Source organism: Miniopterus schreibersii (genome assembly GCF_964146895.1).
Source record: "Miniopterus schreibersii genome assembly, chromosome: 18".
In the NCBI taxonomy this organism is placed as follows: Eukaryota; Metazoa; Chordata; class Mammalia; order Chiroptera; family Miniopteridae; genus Miniopterus; species Miniopterus schreibersii.
Window position 1 is genome coordinate 8,585,558 of NC_138121.1, and position 19,583 is coordinate 8,605,140.

At 52.3% G+C, this 19,583-nt stretch overlaps 1 protein-coding gene across 2 annotated transcripts in view; it reads right to left on the reverse strand.

Moving 5' to 3' along the window:
* Window positions 1-19,583, reverse strand: part of RYR1 (ryanodine receptor 1) — a 98,417-nt gene that overhangs the window by 63,353 nt on the left and 15,481 nt on the right. For both annotated transcript variants that reach the window (XM_081119962.1, XM_081119961.1), the window contains exons 17-37: window positions 19,123-19,256; window positions 18,412-18,653; window positions 17,684-17,876; window positions 16,543-16,759; window positions 14,891-14,995; window positions 14,577-14,680; window positions 14,090-14,173; window positions 12,974-13,281; window positions 11,969-12,171; window positions 10,862-11,036; window positions 10,483-10,691; window positions 9,177-9,571; window positions 8,084-8,216; window positions 7,106-7,266; window positions 6,506-6,671; window positions 5,683-5,769; window positions 5,301-5,527; window positions 3,507-4,119; window positions 1,793-2,059; window positions 1,242-1,442; window positions 781-892 (exon numbers count right to left, since the gene is read on the reverse strand). In XM_081119962.1, the coding sequence (XP_080976088.1) occupies window positions 781-892; window positions 1,242-1,442; window positions 1,793-2,059; window positions 3,507-4,119; window positions 5,301-5,527; window positions 5,683-5,769; window positions 6,506-6,671; window positions 7,106-7,266; window positions 8,084-8,216; window positions 9,177-9,571; window positions 10,483-10,691; window positions 10,862-11,036; window positions 11,969-12,171; window positions 12,974-13,281; window positions 14,090-14,173; window positions 14,577-14,680; window positions 14,891-14,995; window positions 16,543-16,759; window positions 17,684-17,876; window positions 18,412-18,653; window positions 19,123-19,256 (4,336 nt within the window). The remainder of the gene's footprint in view (window positions 1-780; window positions 893-1,241; window positions 1,443-1,792; window positions 2,060-3,506; window positions 4,120-5,300; window positions 5,528-5,682; window positions 5,770-6,505; window positions 6,672-7,105; window positions 7,267-8,083; window positions 8,217-9,176; window positions 9,572-10,482; window positions 10,692-10,861; window positions 11,037-11,968; window positions 12,172-12,973; window positions 13,282-14,089; window positions 14,174-14,576; window positions 14,681-14,890; window positions 14,996-16,542; window positions 16,760-17,683; window positions 17,877-18,411; window positions 18,654-19,122; window positions 19,257-19,583) is intronic.

A 19,583-nucleotide genomic window follows, 5' to 3' on the forward strand; every position in this document is an offset into this window, starting at 1 on the left:
AATATAAAAAATAACCACATAGAAATTCTGGAGTTGAAAAGTATAATAACAACTTTAAAAATCACTAGAGAGGTATGACCACATATTTGAGCTGGTAGAAGAAAGAATCAGTGAACTTGAAGGTAGACAATAGAGATTATCTAATCTGAAAAACAGAAAAATAATGAAGAAAAACTAACAGAGCCTCAGAGACCTGTAGGACACCATTGTGTACCAATATGTGCATAATGAGAGTTCTAGAAGAGAAAGAGGCAGAAAAAATATTTGGAGAAATATGACCAAAAGTTCCCAAATTTGATGAAAAATATTAATCTGCACATCCACGAAATTAAACTTCAAGTAGGATAAATTCAAAGAGCTCCACACCTAGACACATCATACTCAAACTGTTTAAAGGCAAAGGTAAATAGAAAAATTGGAAAGCCAGCCAGAGAAAAACAACACATTATAAGGAAATCTCAGTAAGACTGTCAGCTGACTTCTCATCAGGAACAATGGAGGTCATCCATCCATCCCTCCAGCCAGCCATCTCTCTACTCTCATCCCTCTGCCTATAACCACCCATCTATATACACATCCACCCAAATACCCATGTAAACATACCTTCAACTCATCTATCTGTTCACTAATACATCTGTTCATTCATTCATTCAACCAATCAACCAACCATTACATAGCACCAATGCCATAGATGTTTAGGATCAGGAAATCTTAGGGAAACTTCAGGAGAGGTCTCAAGAGGAAGTTTGGGAGAAGGGTTCTCTGATCCCCTCTCCTTACCACAATGTGCCAGTAGGTCTTCATGAAATTTGAGCAAATCCTGTCGAATCTCTTCAGGGAGAGGACAATCTTCCTCTTCCTGACCATCTTTGAAGTGCACTAGCATGTTGATCTAGGAAAAGGTCAAAGGTCAGAATGAGGGTCAGAGACCCCAGAGCAGGAACCCTGTGGTCAAAGATCACAGATTCAATTGTGAGTTCCTGACTAAGGCCATGGGCCAAAGTGTGAGTTAATGAAGGCTATCTGGGAGACTAGAGGTCTGAAAGGGGTCAGGGTCGATCTGTATGACTCAGAGGTCAAGTTAATTCAGAGATCGGTAGGAAAGTAAGAGATAAGTATATCATTAAGGTCAGAGATCAAGTACGGGTTTAGAGGTCGAGTACCATTCATGATCAGAGTAGGGGAGAGGTTGAGGTTGGGGCTTAGACAGTAAGGCCAACCAGGGTCAGGGGTCAGAGGACCTGCTCCTGGGGTGGGGAGCGGAACTCGCGGGTACGCCGGGCAGTCTCAGCTGCAGACATGGTGAAGGCTTTCATGAGGAGGCCGTAACGGTCCCGCTGGTTGGACTGGAGCTTGTCCACATAGCGCTCTGCAAAGGCCGCCAGGGACTCCACCCGGTGCTGCAGCTCTTGGTCACAGAAATACTCCAGCAGGTGGCACATCTGTGGGGAACAGCCACGCAGTAGGAGGGATGCCAGCAAGGCCATCAGCGCTTCCTTGAAGCTTTTCTTGCTTTCAGTCCCCTCTCAGTGGCTCTGACTTGGCTCAGCCACCATCATCTGCCTGGATCCTTAAGCCAGACTTCTCCATGATCTCACTGCTCCAATTAATTTCCCACTTAACCCAGCCAGATCATTCCAGGCCAGCAGCACTCCACTGCTCTCTGCACCGGCCCAGATCCCCAGACTTGAGCCTCCCACTGTGCCTCCCACGCCAGCGCCCAGACTGGAGCCTCCCACTGTGCCTTCCCCCCAGACGGCCAGAGGCTGGAAAGTGAGAAGAGCCAGCCCACCTGCAACTTCACAGACTCAGGCAGCTTCATCTGGAGAAGCCCCTCCTCCAAGCCTTCTTTCTCGCCTTCTGCTGCCTCCTCCTCCTCCTCCTCCTCCTCCTCTTCCTCCTCCTCCTTCTCCTGGGCCTCCTCCTCCTCATCCTCCTCCTTCTCCTCCTCATCTTCCTCCTCCTCCTCCTCCTCCTCCTCCTCCTCCTCAGTGAATACTTCAGGCTCAATCATCTTCAGAATCTGTTTCACATCCTCATCGCCAAAGACGCCCATCACCTGCGGAACAGAGCCAGGTCCTTCACTGCGCCCCAGCCAGTCCCAGCATCACCTCCCAGACGCGCTTCCCCTGCCCATAGCCGTCATTCCTGCCTTGGCTCTGCGGCTCCTCCCACAGGCAGGACCGGCAGTCCTCTGCCCCCACATTCATCCCCCTTAAGGTTCCCCCAGATCCAGATCCAGGGTCCCGCCCGCATGGCCCAGACCACACAGCTAAACGTGAGCACCTCTCCCTTCATAAGTGAGTGTCTGCGCTCCCAAGCTGGAGCACATGTGCCTCTGGAGCTGGACGCACCCCACACCCAGTGGAGGCCCTTATAGCCCCCAGCACATGCCGGTTCTCAGTCAATGTAATGGAGATGGTAACAGATGGGAGGGCAGTGGGTAGGTAAAAGGGGAGAAGAGATGAGAAAGGGAAACCTGCATGAGTGGGGGGAGAACTGGGTGGCTGAATTAATAGACGGAACAGTAAGGGTTGAAGAGGAGAAAGATGGGTGGGTGGATAAGGAATGGAGAGGTGAAGTTAAAGGTGGGGGACTATGGCAGGTGAACAGGTGACAGGACAAATGACCTATGGATAGGTGGGTAGGTGAATGGGTGGTTTGATAGACGCACCAGCAAGTAAATGAGTTTATGGGTAAACAGATGAATGGGTGAGTAGTCATGGGATGGGGTGGGATGGATGGATAATTTTTTGTATGAAAAGCTGGGTGGGTTTGCAGTAGGTATATGGGTGAGCCATTAGGTGGGTATGTGAATGAAAGGGTACATAAAATAAAGGGTGACTAGAAGATGGAGGCTCGGTGGATGGGTGAGTGGATGAAGGAGTGCAGGTGGTTGGATAGATTCGCAGGTTGGTTGATGGGTGGAAAATACATATATCTGGATAGAGACATGTATGTGTGGGTGGACAGGTAGGTGGAAGATGAAGAATGGGTGGATCTGTGGATGGTGCATGGAGGCATATATGGAGGTATGGATGCACAGGTAGAAACAGGGTGATAGTTGGATGTATGAAAGAAAAGATAGATTAGTAAGTAAATGGGTAAGTAGACAGATGAATAAATGGAATGGTGGATGAACTGATGTGTGAGTGAACAGAAGGCTGAATGGGAAACTGGATTGAAGGCTAAACAGATTGATACATGGATGGATGGATATGTGGTTGGAGAATGGAAGAATAAGTAGCGGGATGAATGACGGTGGGTGGATGAATGGAAAGCAGAGTTTAATGAAAATATGAATAGATGGCAGATTAATGAATGGAAGGAAAAGTGAATGAAGGGTGAGTGGATGATGGAGGGATAAATTGAAAGGTGGAGGGTGCATAGACGGAGAGATGAATGGGTGGTTGGGTACATAAAGGGAAGGGGAGTCGGTGTATGGATGGACAGATTATTTGGACTGTGGAAGAGTGGGACAGAGGAAAGCAGGAGGAAGCCATTACCAGCAGGGTGGACACAAGCTTGAGCACAGGGACAAACTGGAACTCCACAGAGCCCCCAACAGGGTCACGTGCATGCTGCCCACCATCTCGGACTGCTTCCCCCAGCATTCTCAGTGCTTTGTCCCGCAGGGCCTCCAGAGGGATGCTGGGGCTGAGGCGGGCTGGGGCTTCTGCTATCCCAGCAGTTGGCAGGGCAGCCACGAAACAGGGAGGTGAGAAATGGTGTGGAGGCCGAAGGGAGGTGGTGACGCCAACGCCAGGCAGGCCGTGCCGGCGGGGACCATTATCCTCGCTTTTTCCAGGTGGGAAGAGGGTGATGGCGCGGGTCTCAGCCGTGAGGGGCACGATGTACTCAGAGAGCATAGAGCGGCGGCTGCGGCAGGCACTTTCCAGGTGGATGCTTATGAGGAGGTCGTAGTAGCCAGCACGCAGGGGCCCGGGCAGGTGTGCATCCTCCAGGGCGTGCAGCAGTTGCGCCTGGTCCACGTGGCTGCACAGAGCATGTGCCACACGGTTGTTGCCCAGGGCGCACACTGCACGGTAGAGGCGGAGGGTGTGGGAGTGGAAGCGCTGCAGGTTCAGGCGCTCGGACAGCTCCAAGATGTCCATGCACCTGTGGCAAAATGAGCCGCAGAGAGGGACAGAGCAGGCAGGGGAGGTGGGAGACAGAGACACAGACCACAGAGAGGCAAAGAGGTGTGTAGTGAGTTTTGGCAGCCCCAGCAAGAAATCCCAGTTTTCTGCTTGGCCAAGGTTCTGTGAGGTCTATGGAGCTGGGTTTAGGAGTCTCTCAATGGTTCTGGAAGTCCCTAAGGTGTCTGGGGGTGCCCTGGGAATGTCTGGCACTCTGGGGTATCTGAGACTTCACGGGGAATATTTGGTGACTCTGAGGTGTATCTGGGATCCAGAATTGGGCCTGATCCCCCTCCCCCCACCCCCAGCAGGTCTGAGTACCCTGGTTACATCTGAGCACCACTAGAATGTAAGCACCACCAGGGAAGGACATTTCTGCCTGCTTTTTTTCTTTCTATATTCCCAGCACCTAAACAGGATTAGCACATAGCAGGTGTTCAATAAATATTTGTTGACTGAATAAATGGAGGTGTCTGGCCCCAGGATGGGTGTGAGCCCAATAAGTTATACATGAGCATTACTAGAATGTTTGTTCACAAGGGCTTGGTGGTCTCCAGCCTGGAATGCTGCCAGTCACATAGGAGGAGCTCAAAGCCATGTGTCGAATGAATAAAGGAAAGATGAGGCATATCGAAAGCCTTGTGGGGTGAGTCTGGGATTCCTGGCCATGTTCGGAGTCCCTAAGAGCATTCTTGCCACCCATGTGAACACGTGTCCACCCAGGTGTGTCTGAGTCCCCTGGAGTGGGTTAGAAGAGCTCCATGGGATACATCCGAAGTCTTCCTGGGTGTGCCCGAGAGACCCTGGGGTGCATCCAGGCCTCTCCAAGTAATGCCCAGGCCCCTGGTGTGTATGTGGGCTCTTTGATGTGGGTCTGGGCTCCCTAAGATAGGTTTGGAGCCCTGTAAGGTGGGTTGGGCCCCTTGGGATGTTGTCTGTGGTCCCCTGAGGTGGGTCTGGAGTTTCCTGGAGTGCATCTGGGATGCCTGGGCTGAGTCTGGGCCCCCGAGGTGTGTCTGGGGTCCACTGAGATGAATCTTCAGCTCCCTGGGGTGTTACTTGGGAACAATAAGGTAGGTCTGTGCCTTTCTACCTAGGGGACTTACAATACCCTCCTCCGGCCCCCCTCTGCCATCCCCAGGCAGCCGGGCTGGCCCTCACCGGTTCTCCTCGGGAATGTGCAGTGCCATCATGATTAGTGGCTCCTGGCACTCCACGGCCCAGCCCAGCCGCTCGCCAGCCCGTCGCGTGTCCACCTGCAGGAAGTGGTTGGGCATGCGGCTCCACGAGATGGGCATCAGCATCTGCACCTCAAGCCGTGGTGGGCACTGCGGGGCCGGGTTCTTGCGCTCACTCAGGAACATGGCAGCTGACAGCGGCATGATGTTCTGGGGGTGTGGTGCACGGGTCAGGATGCTCAGCCCTCTGTCCTGCCACCCTACTTCCAGGGAGACCTCCCAGATTGTCCCCTCCCCTTTGGCTACTCTTCCAGCCTGGCCTCCCATACCTCCCTCCCCAGCCTGTCCCATAACTGCACTCTTACCTTCTGCTTCCCCAGCTCAAACTGGATGACATTCTGATGGGTGGGCAGGACAAAGACAGCAGGAAAGAGCTTCGTGTTGGGTTCCACCTGGCAAGGGAGAACAGGGCAGGGTGAGGAAGACGCTGAGCTGCAGGTGGTGTTGACTCTGGAACCCAAACTCTGGGGCTGATTGGCCCATCCTGATCCTGCTGGCACCTGCAGATCCAAACTAAGGCGCTATGGGCTCCACAATGGCCCTGAAATCACCTCTGGACCACACGGCCTCTGATCCAGCCAGTTTGCATTTCTAACAAACTCTCAGGTGATGCAGACCCCACTGACCCAGGGACCACACTTAGATGGATTAATGTGTAGACTGGTGAATAAATATGTGATAAAGCCACCGTAAAACATGGATGGTGGATTCTTGGTAGTGGGTATATGGGTGTTCACTGTACAAATCCTTTAATTTTGCTGTATGCTTGAAATTTTTCATAAAAAATGTTGAAAAGGAAAAGTCCACCTTAGGATTCTGGCCCACATAGGGTGTTCCCTGATTGGTGAAAAGGTGGCGACTGGTGGTGCCCAGCCTAAAAGGGAATATGGACCTATTAGCCTAAGGTCAAGGCACTCTCTGTCTCCTTTCTGGGCCTCAGTTCAATGGATGGTTCAACTAGGCAAGTTCCCAGGGACCTCCCAGCTCTGGCCTGTCTTGAGGACAGACTAGGTGCTGTTTTTGTCCTGTTTTTCTAAGGTCTGGCCTCCAGGGGTTGTCCTCCTGGAAGGGTTGTCCCAGGATGCTGGGACAGGGTGCAATTGCTAAGTTGCAGAGGTCTCGGCTCACCTGGAAAAAGGTGTTGCTCTCTTTGCCATTGGCTGTAAAGGTCATTAGGCCTGTGGCCAAGTCCACCAGGCAGCCAATGACAAGGTCTGTGTGGCTGATCCGGCCCTGCTGCCCGGGGCTCACGAAGTCCCCGCCCCACACCATGTAGCAGTTGCTGCACTTGAGGCTGGAGGAGACAGGGGTGGTCAGTGCACGGGGTCCTAAGGCAAGGCACTCTGGACCCTGGACACCCCCTTCCCCAAGCTCCTAGAACACCATGATCTCAGGGCTCACCCCAAACCTCCACCACCTGCAGCCTGAGCACTGAAACCCCTCAGCCAGACCCCAGCCCCTTGGAGCTAGCAGCTGGTGGGCTGTTCTGGAAGGAGAAGGAAGGGAGCAAGGAGGAGAGAACAGAGAAAGTAGGTGAGGGAGAAAGAGGAGGGGGAGATGAAAGAGGAATAAACAAAGAAATGGAACAAGGGGAGGAAGGGAAAAGGCAGAGCAAGAGCCCCCGGAGGAAAAGAAACAGGGAGAGAGGAGGGAACAGGAGGGAAGCTTCCCAACCAGGTGCCCGGCGCTGACCTCCCGCCGCCCGCAGTCCCCACCCCTCCCCTGCACCTGCTGTGGACGTTGCCTTGTTCATCCCCCATGGTGACTGTCACTGCCCGGACCTTGCTGAGGTCAAAGTTCATGTCGTGCTGATGGTAGTCAGGGGTGACCCAGCCCACCCACACACAGCTGGGTTCCTGGCCAGCGAAGACCCTCACGGAGTAATAGTACTGGAGAGGCAAAGGGGGGACCAGTCAGCCCAGAAAAATGGTGACACGGGGCCTCCCTGGGACTTTAAGTGGGTTTCTCTGGATTCTCAGTGTCTCCTGGGAGTTTGACAAGAAGTCGCCAAATTTGAGATCCCCCCCTGGGTCTATGTCTCTCTGTTTCTGTGTCTACTGATGTATTTCTAAATTCAGGAATCCTTTGGGACGATTTTGTGAAACCCCCAAATTTGGGTCTCTCCTCAGGTTACAGCTAAGTTATAAATAAATAATGTCTAACAAGCAGCTCACTAATTAGCTCACAAATTAACTCTTATCCCCATTTTACTGCTAGGAAAATCATAGAGCTTCCATAGACAAGAAGGCATAGAGCAGTGACATGACTTACCCAAGTGGCACCCAGGTTACCCATGATCCTCACATTAGGCTGTTTGTCTCAGAAAATATTTCAGATTTGGGGAATCCCCAAACTATTGGAATAATTGTAAATTTTTGTCCCCAGGAATATACTAGAATAATTAAATTTGGATATATTGAGTTTATATGGGTAAACACAAATATTGGGGTCCCAAGTTTATATTGGTTTATCTCTTAGATTTTTAGATCCCTGGGAGTTATATCATTGTGCTTTATAACTTCATAGTTTTCTCAGCAACTTTTAGGCCCCTAGCTCTATGGATCCAGGAGTCCAAGGGACTAAATCAGTATGTGCTGTATTTTGAGGTCTCCAGTGTATATGAGGTATGGGCAGTTACTGGGGGCCACAGCATAAAATTGTGTGAACTCTGAGGGGTTCCTGAAGTTGAAGGTCCTCGGTACACACCGTGGTGGTGTTGAGGATGATCTCAGGGTCATCACGGTTATCGGCGGGCACCACCTCTCGAGGGAGCCGGGGCAGAGCGGGAGTGGCTAGTGGTTGGGTCATCATGGCGGCCTTCTTGGCCTTGAATAAGAACCTGGTGGTGGGGAGGAGAGGCTGCGTAAGAACCAGCTCTCAAGCCCAGTCCTCCAGTCCTCCTGACCACAACATTCATGCCCCCCCACACCTGTCCTAACTACATCCTGTTTCTCATACCCAAGGCCCTGCTCCAGAAAGGAGGAATTCCCAACTGTGCCAGCCTAATCCATTCAAGTGCTGCACTCTGTGTTTGTGGGTGCTGGCTGACCCAAATTTAGAGGTGCATTTGGGAACACGGAGCTTCCCTTGTGGGCATACAGCGGTCCCCTTAAGTCAGCATTTCTCATGTCTTATTCATATGGGCATTAAAGTAATTGGGGAAAGGACCATTCCTTGTGTGTGGCACTGTCTTGTACACTGAAAGCAAGTAGAATCCCTGGAGACCCCAGCAGCAGCACCCCAGAAACTGTGATAACCAAAATCTTCCACAATTTCCAAACACCCCCAAAAGATACAGGACTATATCCCATTGAAAACCACTGCCATAGGAGGGGGAAAGCTGACTTCATTTCAATTCAAGTTTAATGCCTTCTGAGGGTGTCCCTTGAAATAGTTTTGGGGGTACATTTGAGACACAGCAATGACCCTGATTTAGAAGACCATGGGGATAACTTGGGGTATGGTCAACTCTGCCAAGATACTGAGGTCTTCTCTTTAGTGTCCATGGTTAAGAAGCCCACTGGGTGAAATGCTTTGAGGACCACCAGGTACCCCAAGGTCAGCAAAGTTCTCCATAAATATAGTAGGGTATCCCAATTTTACATTCTCAGGGAAATTAGAGCTTCCTAGGAAAATAATGGTGTTCACCCAAGATATGCTAGGATCCCTCGGTATTCTGACTCCCTTAGCACATATGGGGACAGCTTGGAATACAATGGGGTTTCTCAAGTTACTGAGGTTGCCTAACTGGGGGTCCCAGGACAGACCCCGGGCTCCACCCTGCCCCACCTTGACTCACCCTCTCTTCTTGTTTTTCTCTGTGGTAGCATCCTTCTCATTTTCGGCCCGGACAGGCTGGGCCTCCGCTGCAGCCTGGAGGGTGCCCCCGGGTGCCCCCTCCTTGGCAGTTCCCTCTTTGCCCCCCTCAGCCTCGCCCCAGCGCCCCGCTGAGCGGCGCAGGTTTTCATAGTCGGTGTCAGGCTCTGCTGCCCAGGCCTCATCCTCGGCAGGGGGCTGCAGGCCAGGGGATGCCAGAGGGGTGGCCCCCGCAGTGCAGCGGAAGTGCTGGTGGAACTGGACAGGAAGGCTCAGCCGAAGAAAGAGCATCTCCACCAGACTGTTCTGGGAGCCCCATGTGCGGTGAGTCAGGCGCAGGCAGGGGGGCGTATCCACAGTGCCATCTACACGGGCCACCTGGGGGAAGGGGCAAGAAACACTGAACCTGATGGGTGGGCTAGGCCATTGGTCCTAAACCTGGTCACATACCAATAGGCCTTAAAGCACCTGTGTGAGAATCGGCCAAAGGTGTCCCCTCGTCTGGGTGGATGAACTCCCCATGGGGCACACGGCTTATCCTGGGGTGTGGTCAGCCCTTTGTGAACATTTGTCTGGGCACCTGGTACAGTGGCAGCCCTGGTCAGACACTGGGATCACTTGGGGAGCTTTCACAACCTACCTATGCACAGGCCTTACTCCTGACCAAGTCATCCATCCACCCACCCATCCATCCACCCATCCATCTGTCCATCCACCCGTCCATTCATCCATTTGTCCATCCACCTGCCCGTGCATCCATCTGCCCATCTGCCTGTCCACTTGTCCACCTGTCCACCTATCCATCCACCCAGATATTTACTGAGTAACTACTGTGTATCAGGCACTGCTTCAGGTGCTGGGAACACAGCAGTGAATGGAACAGAGGCCTTGCCACCCTGGTCTCTCAGGGAGACCTCCTCGGGACAGCAGCCCAGGGTTTGGTAAAGGCTCCCCAGGAAAAATGTTGTTACACCTATAAGTGGAAACATAACACTCAGAAAAGTGCGTGCATCATAAGTGCATAGCACCTCGAGTTTCCAGAGTGAACATGCCCATGTGCCCAGCACCCAGAAGGAGACACAGGACAATGAGACACAGCTGAGCCCCTCGGTGCCTGTTCAGTCACTACCCTCTTAAGGGCCATGAGGGGTTCTGATAAGGAAAATGCAGCAACCTGGCCTAAATAAGGGGCAGATGCCTGAAGGAAAGGAGAAACTCAAGGAAGGGAATTGTGGGAGAAGTGAGGTCCTGAGGCCAATCAGAGAGTATTGAGCGAGGTCGGTCCTCACCTCATAGTGGGGATGCTCAAGGGGCACGGCCTCAAATTGGGGAAGGCTTTTGCTAAACCAGGTGGTGACCGGGCGCTGCATGTTGATGGCAAATGGCTCAAAGCCCTCCTGGAGACCGCAGATGGCGAAGAACCGCAGGGAACTCACATCCTGGCCCAGGTTCAGGTGGCCCACCTGGCCGGGTCCTAAGCTGCAGACGGGCAGGAAGCCTGGTGGGAAGGGGATGGGTGAGCAGAGGTGAGATAGTTGGGCAGGGCAGGGGTCTGTGGGGAGGGGATAGCATGGAAGGGAGGATGGGAGAGCAGGAGGCTGGAGGGGGCAGTGTAGGGTCAGGCCAGGCAGGAGAAAACCAGAAAGGAGCCATGGGGCTGGCCCTCACCATCGCCAATCTCAATGTCCCGGAAGGCCGTCTCAGAACCTGAATCGGACATGAGGATCTCGCCATTAAGGGTGAAGATAATGGTGTTCTCTGTGAGGTCGATCATGCAGCCCACAACATCGCCCGACTGCCAGGGGCGCCCAAATGGCTCACTGCCCAAGTGCCAGCGCTGGCCCTGTGAGGAGGCGAGGGGGAGACATGGCATGGGAGAGATGCACAAAGAAATGGAGACATAAGAAAGCAAGGAGAGACATGTAAAGATATACGTGCAAGGTGTCAGGTCCAGGGCATGTGGGACAGAGCAGCAATCACCCCACATGTCCCCATCTTTCCCCACATTTGCATCCATGATCCCTGGAATGTAAGGGACAGGCTTTTATGCTTTTGCTTCCCTTCTGCTTGGGTTCTCTACTGTGTCCATGACTGGGGCTGGGGTTATACAGACCACCAAGTGATAGTGGGGGGTTGGGGGTGGCAGCAAGGAAAGGAAAGGAAAAGGAACCTATCAGTGTCCCCCATACAGACCCACATATACCCAATATGCCCCAGAATAGGTAAACGGCTAGTGAGACAGATGGGAAGCAGGGTGTACGACTGGCTAGAAGAATGAAATGAAGTTGAGTCTACAAGGGTTGATGCAGGGAAGGAAGAAAGCTTAGACAGATATACAGATAAATGGGTGGTTGGGTGGATGAGTGGTGCATAAATAAATGAATTGATGGATTCACACATAAAATTATTGAATAGATGAATGGATAGATAAATGAATTGCAAATTAATTAAAGACGTGAGTGGCTGAACTAACAAATGAATAGGTGGAAAAGTGGATGGTTAAGTGGTATCTGGACAGATGATCAGATGGATGGATAGTTGGATTTGTGGGTAGATTAATGGATGGTTGACTAGGGAGATGGATGATGGATAGACATGTGAATGGATAGAGAAAGAGTAAAAGATGGTGGATGGATGGATGATGGATGGATGAGAGGTAAGGTAGGTGCAGGAATGGGTGGACAGTGTGGGGCACAGATAGAGGCAGGGCTAGAGTGTATGAGCTGTGGGAGGGACTACAGGGCCTAGCAGAGTGGAGCCCAGGGAGGTACCCACGCGGTGCCCGTTGAAGACATAGGCCAGCTCATCAGCTCCCAACTCTGTGTCAGGCCGCAGCTCAGGCCTGGCCCAGCCCACTCGCATCTCGCCCGTGGTAACTGCCTCAAACTCGAAGTACCAGCGGCCACTCTGCACCACATAGGATTTCTCTGCCCGGAAGATGCGCACCCGATCCCAACGGGACTGGCTCTCCACCAGACCTACAAACAGGGCCAGCCAGAGTCAAAGAGGATGGGTGGGGAGTGGATCCAAAGACATGAGAGGTTGGTGGGAGAGACCAGCAAAGGTTAGTCTAGGGGAAGAGGGACAATTGCTTGGTGTTAGAGGAGAATTGGGGAATCTCATACTAGCCAGGAAAAGGTAGAAGGGACCTACTGAGTGAGACTCCTCTCTTATTGTCTTTAGCAGTCAGAGCTCTCAGAGAAGAGATACTGACAGAGACATAGAGGGAGAAAGTCAGGTCAGTCATGGTCATGGTCTGGGATTAAGGGTCGAGATAAAGGTTGATGTTTAGAATCAAATGTTGAGAACTGGATCAAAGAGAGGAAGTCAGAGTCAGGGTCATGGAGGAAATAGAAATTGGGGTTGGGGACAGAGGTTGAGAAATTGAAGGTTGGGGACCATAGGGGTCAAGGTTGCTATTAGGGGTCAGTGATAGGTCAGGGGTCAAATTAGGGGTCTCTGAGACCTTGGTTGGGTGGCTCCATGTTGTAGCTATAGTCCAGAGGTTAGAGGTTAGGGTCATAGCTGAGGGTCAGGGATTGGAGTCTAGGGTCAGGGTCAGTGCTCACTGGGCTCCTGGTCTGGTGGCTCAGTGTTGCAGCCATAACCCAGGCAGAGCCTGAGTTAGGTCAAGGTCAGTGGTTAAGATCAGGTTCAGGACTGAGGTCAAACTAAAGGTCAGGGTTGGGAGAAGGGGTCAGTATAGTGGATATAGTCCACTCGGAGGTTGAGTTGGTTCAGAGATCAGGGGTCAAGGCCTGGGCTGGAGGTAGCACTCACTGGGCTCCTGGTCAGGTGGCTCAATGTTGTAGCCATAGCCCAGCAGGGTGCGCACAGCCTGACAGAGGCTGTCCCGGTTGCTGCGCTTGGTAGCCTCATCCAACAGGCGGTAGGGAACCAGGCGAGGGTTTCGGCGTGCAGGGATGTCCTGCACAGCACTGTAGCTCCAGCCCTGGGCCACACGGTCTCGGGCCCACACATTATGCCCGTTCTCCGCCAGCCGGTCCACCAATGTGGTCTGTGCAGGAGTCAGCCGCACATGGCTCAGGTCTAGTGGCGCTGGCTTGTACCCGTTGCTCATCATATACCTACAGGTGGGGTGGTGCTGGTGAGGAGACCTCCCCTCCACTCTGGGTTCTGTGCTATGGGATCCCTGACTGAACTGACCCTTGTCCCCAGGATCCCAGGAGCCTCGAATCTGGGAATTTCTGACCTTTGGCCTTTTTATTTTTAAATTATTATTTTGACCTTTGATCTTTGACATTGGGGTTCTATGACTCTCTGAATAATCTTGGAGATACTTGACATTTGACTCCAGAATCCTGTCACCCTAGCAAAAGCTTTGATTTCATGGAACTCTGGCTTCCATTAGTCTTCTATCTTGATTTGGGGAGCCTCATCTCTAACCCTGGAATGCTCTGACCTCTTACTTCTAACTTTGAGGTTTCTTAACTCTGACCCCAAGACCCTATTGCACCAGACTCCTCGCTTGGGAGTCCTTGACCTCTGAACCCTGATCTCTATCCCCAGGACCTCTCACTTGTAATTTTAGGATCCCTTATTTACAATTCAACAATTCCTCACCTCTTTCCATTGATTCCTGGCCTCTAAATTAGAGGCACAACCTCTGTTCTCTCATTTTCCTACCTCTATGGCAGAGCCTGACCCTGGGGCCTGACATGCTCCCAGTCTCCCTCTGGAACTCCTAACTCAACTCCGCAATCCTAACACCTCCCGAGACACTCACCACTGGCTCCAGAACCCTGACCCCTGAGCCTATGACCTTCACCATAACCCATGGTCCTTTCTTCTCTGACCCCAGTCTCCCCACAGGATCCCTCAACCACCCCAGCCCCCCACTCTTCTCCAGGTGGGACCCAGGCCGCCCACACTCACGTCTTGGGGAGTTTTGTCTTCTTCAAGTTGTCCTCTGCCTTCTCGTCTGCCATGCCCACATGGCAGCCCAGTGCCAGCAGAGTCCTGCGGCGGGGGGCATAGGTACAGAGTCACCCCACCCAGCCCCCTAGCCCTGGTCCCTGTCCCACAGGCCCTGTTGCCTCTGTCTCTCTCTGGGTCTCCAGCTCTCTCCATATCTTTCCTCAGCTTCCTGGGGTCTTTGTTCCCACCTCTCTCTGTCTCAGTCTCTGTCTCTCTGACTCCTATCTCTCTCCATTTCTGTCTCCGTATCTCTTTGACTGTGTTCATCTTTCCCCTCTGTCTCTCTCTTTCTGCCCTATGTCTGTTTCTGCCTCCTAAGCCCTGCCTCCCTCTCTGTTTCTCTTGCCATTTTCTGTCTCTCTCATTCTCTCTCAGTCTCTGTCTCATTCTCCCTGCCTCCCCGCCAGCAGGCAGGCCCAGCCCCTGCCCCACGGCAGCTCCTCACTTGAGTGTCTCCCCCGACATCTGCAGGTTGTAGTTCCTCTCTGGCTCTGGAAGGCTGTGGAAGTTCACAAGACACGGGTGCAGCCTCTTGTTGTCATCCCGAACCTGGAGGACCCCACAGTCAAGTTCCGGGTTCTCCTTCCCCCACCCTCCCAGGCTGACCCTGACCCCCCCCCCTTAGTTCTGCCACTGGAAACCCAAGGACACCCCCACCCCATCTCCAAAGGCCCTTCTCTCAGCCACCGGCCCCTCCTGATAGTGACCCTGCCCCCGGCAAGTCCAGTCTGACGCTGCAGGCCATCCTTCGTCCCTCACCGGGCCATAGGTCCAGCCCTGCTCAATGCGAGTCAGCGCCCAAAGTTCATGGATGTTCTCTGCCAGCTTCTCCCGGATACGCTCCAGATGGGGTGGCAGGACAATCTGGGGTAGAAGACGTTTGTGAGCCCCTGAGTTCCCTCCAGCTCATACCATGACCCCTCTTCCAGAGAACATGTGCGGACTCTGGACAGACCCTCAAAGTCCTCTTCTGACCTTTCCTGCTATTCTGAGCCCTGCTCCCCATCACCTTGTCCTGACTCCAGGATTGACACCAGCCAATAAGGACTCAGCATCGTCAGAATAAAGAAATTATCTGTGAACGGGTCTGTCTCTCCCATGTCCTGGGAGCTCCATGAGGACAGAACCTGGGCTTCCTCAGTCCCTGCCATTTCCCCAGGCCTGCCCAGCCCAGAGCCAGGCCCAGAGGAGATGCTCAGGAAATGTTAGCTGAATGAACATTTACGTGTCTTTCTTTCTCTGTACAGTGAGGATCTGAACAATACTTGACTCACAAGGACTCAGTGAAATCACATCCATAAACTATTAAATGTTATATAGTCCATTGAAATGTCCAGCACATGGTAGGTACCTAATCAATGTTTATATTGTCACTGTTCTGCAGGCAGAAGATAATAATAGTTGAACCTGGGTGGGCCATGGGGAGGATAGGAGAGGGGTGCAGGGATGTCCAGGAGGATGAGTGGACAACCAGTGAGGCTGACTCACAGGCTGGGGGGCTGGGGAGGGAGACATCAAGGAGAGCCAATCCAGGGCTCTGGCCTGGCTAGACAGTGGCAAGTTCATCCCTGAAATAATACTGCTACTACTGCTACTAGCAGGAACTATATGAGTACTTACCATTTACTCAGGAATGTGCTCAGCTCTTTGCATATATTAATTATTAATTTATCTACTATTCTCAGCAATGCCATGAGGTAGGTTCTATTGTTATCCCCTGTTCTCAGATGAAGAAACTGAGGCACAGAGAGGTGAAACCACATGCCTACGGTGGCATACTGAAAATCAAACCCTTGAGGTCAGTCTCTCTCTCTTTTTTAAATCCTCCACCCTCAGACATGCTTTTTGATTTGAGAGAGAGAGACAGAGAGAGAGCGAGAGAGAGAGAGGGAGAAACCTTGGTTGGTTTCCTCTTGTATAAGCCCCAACCAGGGACTGAATCTGCAACCTTTTGGTGTATGGGACAATGCTCCAACCCACTGAGCCACAGCGTGGTCAGTCTCTTGAACATGAATTAAATCTCCTGCTACAGAAACATACTTGGAGGAAAGGTGGGGGGTTCGGGTTGGAATGAGTGTTGGGAGTAGCCTAGAATAGAAGAGATGCCCAACAAATTGTAGTGGATAAGATCACAAACTTTGGAGTCACACCACCTTGGTTCAAATCAGCAGAGTGACTTGCACAGGTTACTCAACTTATCTGGGCCTTGTTTTCTTCAACTGTAAATTGGGGGCTAAAGTGAGGACTCCCTGAAACTGGGAGTCTGCCTCGAGAGAGCCCTTTGCCTCCTCTTGGCTTCAGTTTCCCCCTCTGTTAAAGAGCAAGGTTCCCAACTTCCAGCTCAGCTCCCCACCTCCCTGGCTCCCAAGGGAGCCTGCCTCCCCAGGAAACCCCTGCAGGGCAGGCACTACCTGGACAGTGTCCACGGGGCAGGGCACAAAGTCGGTGTGTGAGAGGCAGCGGCTTGGGCCCACCAAGTGGGGTCCTCGGGGTCCCTCCCGCCGATACTCCTTGATGGGTTCCAGGTGGAGTCGCTCTCTTGGGAGCACAGCCTCATGGCATGGGGCATAGCCAGGTGGCGGGAGGAACTTGAATTCACCATGTCGGCCACCAAGGAGGAACCGCACCCTGATGGGAGAGTGGGGTCACTGGTGGGGTAAGTGCTTAGTGGGGTAAGGGAGCAATCCTGGGATTGGTGGAAGGTTCTGGGGAGACCTGAGATCACTGGCAGTCATAGGATAAAGATTATTCAAGAGTCAAAAAGGATATTTTAAGGTTGAAAAGAATGTCTGAGGTCAATGGGAATCATTGGAAAGTCAAAGAAGGAAAGTATGAGGTCATTGGAGAGTTAACGTAAAGTCACGGGTTCTTTGGAGGAGCTGGGTCAACAGAGCATTTAGGGATATTGGAAGGTTTTGGGGAGACCAAGAAGGTCACTTGGGAGTCACTGAGAATCTGGTGTAACAATGAGATAACTATAATTGCCACTGAATGGTGACTGGAAAGTCATCCTCAGAGCTTGGGGGGGTCATTGGGAAAAGGCTGAGTTATTGAAAGGTCTTTGGAATATCTGGGGTCACTGAAGGGTCAGTGGGAGATTATGGAGCAATTGAAAGACCATTGAGAGATGCTGGAGTCACTGAGAAGATTTTGAGAGCATGGAGTCATTAGGAAAGCCCAACATCATTGGGGGGGTTATTGGGAGGTTTCGGGGTCATTAGAAGATCATTGTCATATTCTGGAGTCATTTGGAAGTCACTGGAGTAACACAGAGTCATTGGGACAGTCTGAGGTAATTTAAGAGTCTGAAGTTTTTAGAAGGTCATTGTGAAATTTGGGGGACACTTGGAGGTCACCAGAAGAACCTGGAGTTGGGGAGAAGTTGAGGTCATTGGGAGGACACTGAAAGGGCCGGGGTCATGTAGAGTTCACTGGGACCTTCACACAGTCAGTCCTGATGGTGGGTTGCTGGGTCCTGGCAGTGCTTGGGGAAGTTGTCTCAGGACAGTCCCAGGTCTGGGGACTAGCAAGGAGACAAGGGCAAGTCCTTACTTTACACCAGCTGAGAAGCTGACGACAGGGAAGAAGAGCCCATCGAGGTTGAAGGCCTCGAAGACACCCTGCACGGGGCAGCCATTGATGCGGAAGGAGATGGATGGAACGCTGAGGTCCAGGCAGCAGCTGACCACGTCCTCCGCGGCCAGGAGGTGCTGCCCTGGGGAAGTCACTGGGCGTCCCACGTGTCCTGCAGCAGGGTCACCAGGGAAGGGTCAGAAGTCAGAAGTCCCATGGGACCAATGATATCAAGAGACAAGGGGCAGGTATTAGAGGATCTTATGGAGTTTGGATCCTGGAAACCCTAAGGTCAAGGGTTCCCACAGAGGTTCTGTAGCTCTGCAACAGGCAGAGGTCAAGGCTCCCCTGAGGTTAGGATCCTGAAAGCTGTAGGGTCAGAGATGAAAGCCTTCCTGGAGTTAGGATTCTGGATCCTTCGCAGTCAGAAGTTAAAGATCAGAGGTCATAAAAATCTGGGCAGTTTTCTGGGATCCCTATGGTCACACATCCCCTGGGGTCAGAGTTCTGGAGGCTATGAAGAAATGTGTTAGGGACAGGATTCTGGAAGCTCTAGCAGCAAGGTCTTGATAAATGAGGAGTGAGGGATCAAAAGTTGGCCTCTTTTGGGGGTCAGGATCCCAAGAACCCTAAGATGTGTGGTGAGAGACTTGGAAACCCTGGGGTCAATTGTCAGGGTTGATCATTCCCTGGAAGGGTTCAGATACCTGTCCAGAGATGCAGCCCATCAAAGCCATAGGAATAGAGGTCGTCGCCAACGCCGTTACCGCCCCAGCCCTCGCCGCCCCCAGGGTAGGGGCTGTAGCCCTCAGTGAGGGCCCAGCCCACCCGCAGGTGGGTGGCCTGAGCTGTCAGGAATGGAGTCACTTCATCCACCATCACCTCAAAGTACCATTTCCCATACTGTGTGGAGCCCTCTGCTCGGCCCACAAAGATGTTGGGGCGGATGCTGCAGGAGAGACGGAACAAGAGAGGGAGATGAGGGCAAGGTGGAGAGAGCCAGGTTATTGCAGGGGTTGGGGGAGAGGGAGAGAAAGACAGACAGAGAAAGATATATACACAGGAAAAAGAGAGAGGCAGAGGCATAAGGACAAAGAATAAGAAATGGAGACAAAGGGAGAAAAAGCAGAGACAGAAACAGACAGAGAAACACCAAAGACAGAGAAAGAGAGATGGGAGAGACAGGGGGAAATGTGGAGGGGAAATACAGGGACAGAAGCAGAGAGAGGAACAGAGAGGCAGAAATGGAGCAGGGAGAGAGGACAAGAGCGGGATGCTGGGTGAGCTGGGCAAGAGTAGACAGCTGAGTGGACCAGGTGTTAAGTCCAAGGTGGGAGATGGAGGAGGAGACAGCCACATGGTGTAGAGTCTCCGAGTCAGGGTGTGGTCAGGCTAGGGTCAGGTGTTAGGGGGCAGACCTGGTGACATAGTTGATGAGGTTTGTCTGCAGCAGAAGCTCACGGCCAGGGAGCAAGTTCTCAGTTATGAGATCTTGATTGGAGCGCACGGCCACGCCATTACACACACACAGGGAACACAACACGTCCAGCACCTGAAGGTCAAGGTCAGAAGTGAGTATGTGAGGGCGCCAGCGCAGGTCCCAATGGGAGGCCCTGGGTGAGAAGCTACAAGTAAAGGATGATGGATGTATCAGGGCAGGAGATGGGCACTTTGACCAAGAGGAGGTAGAGAAAGTAGGAGGTCAGGGATCACAGAGAAAGGTCAAGATCAAAGAGAAAGATCAGGTGAGAGGGTAGGGGCCATATGAGTTGGGATAAAGCATCAGCAATGTAAGAAATGAGGGACTGCAGTAAGAGATTAGAGGTGAGATGTTGGGGGAAGAGTGCAAGGGCCAGATCAGTGAGAGAGCATAAGGGTC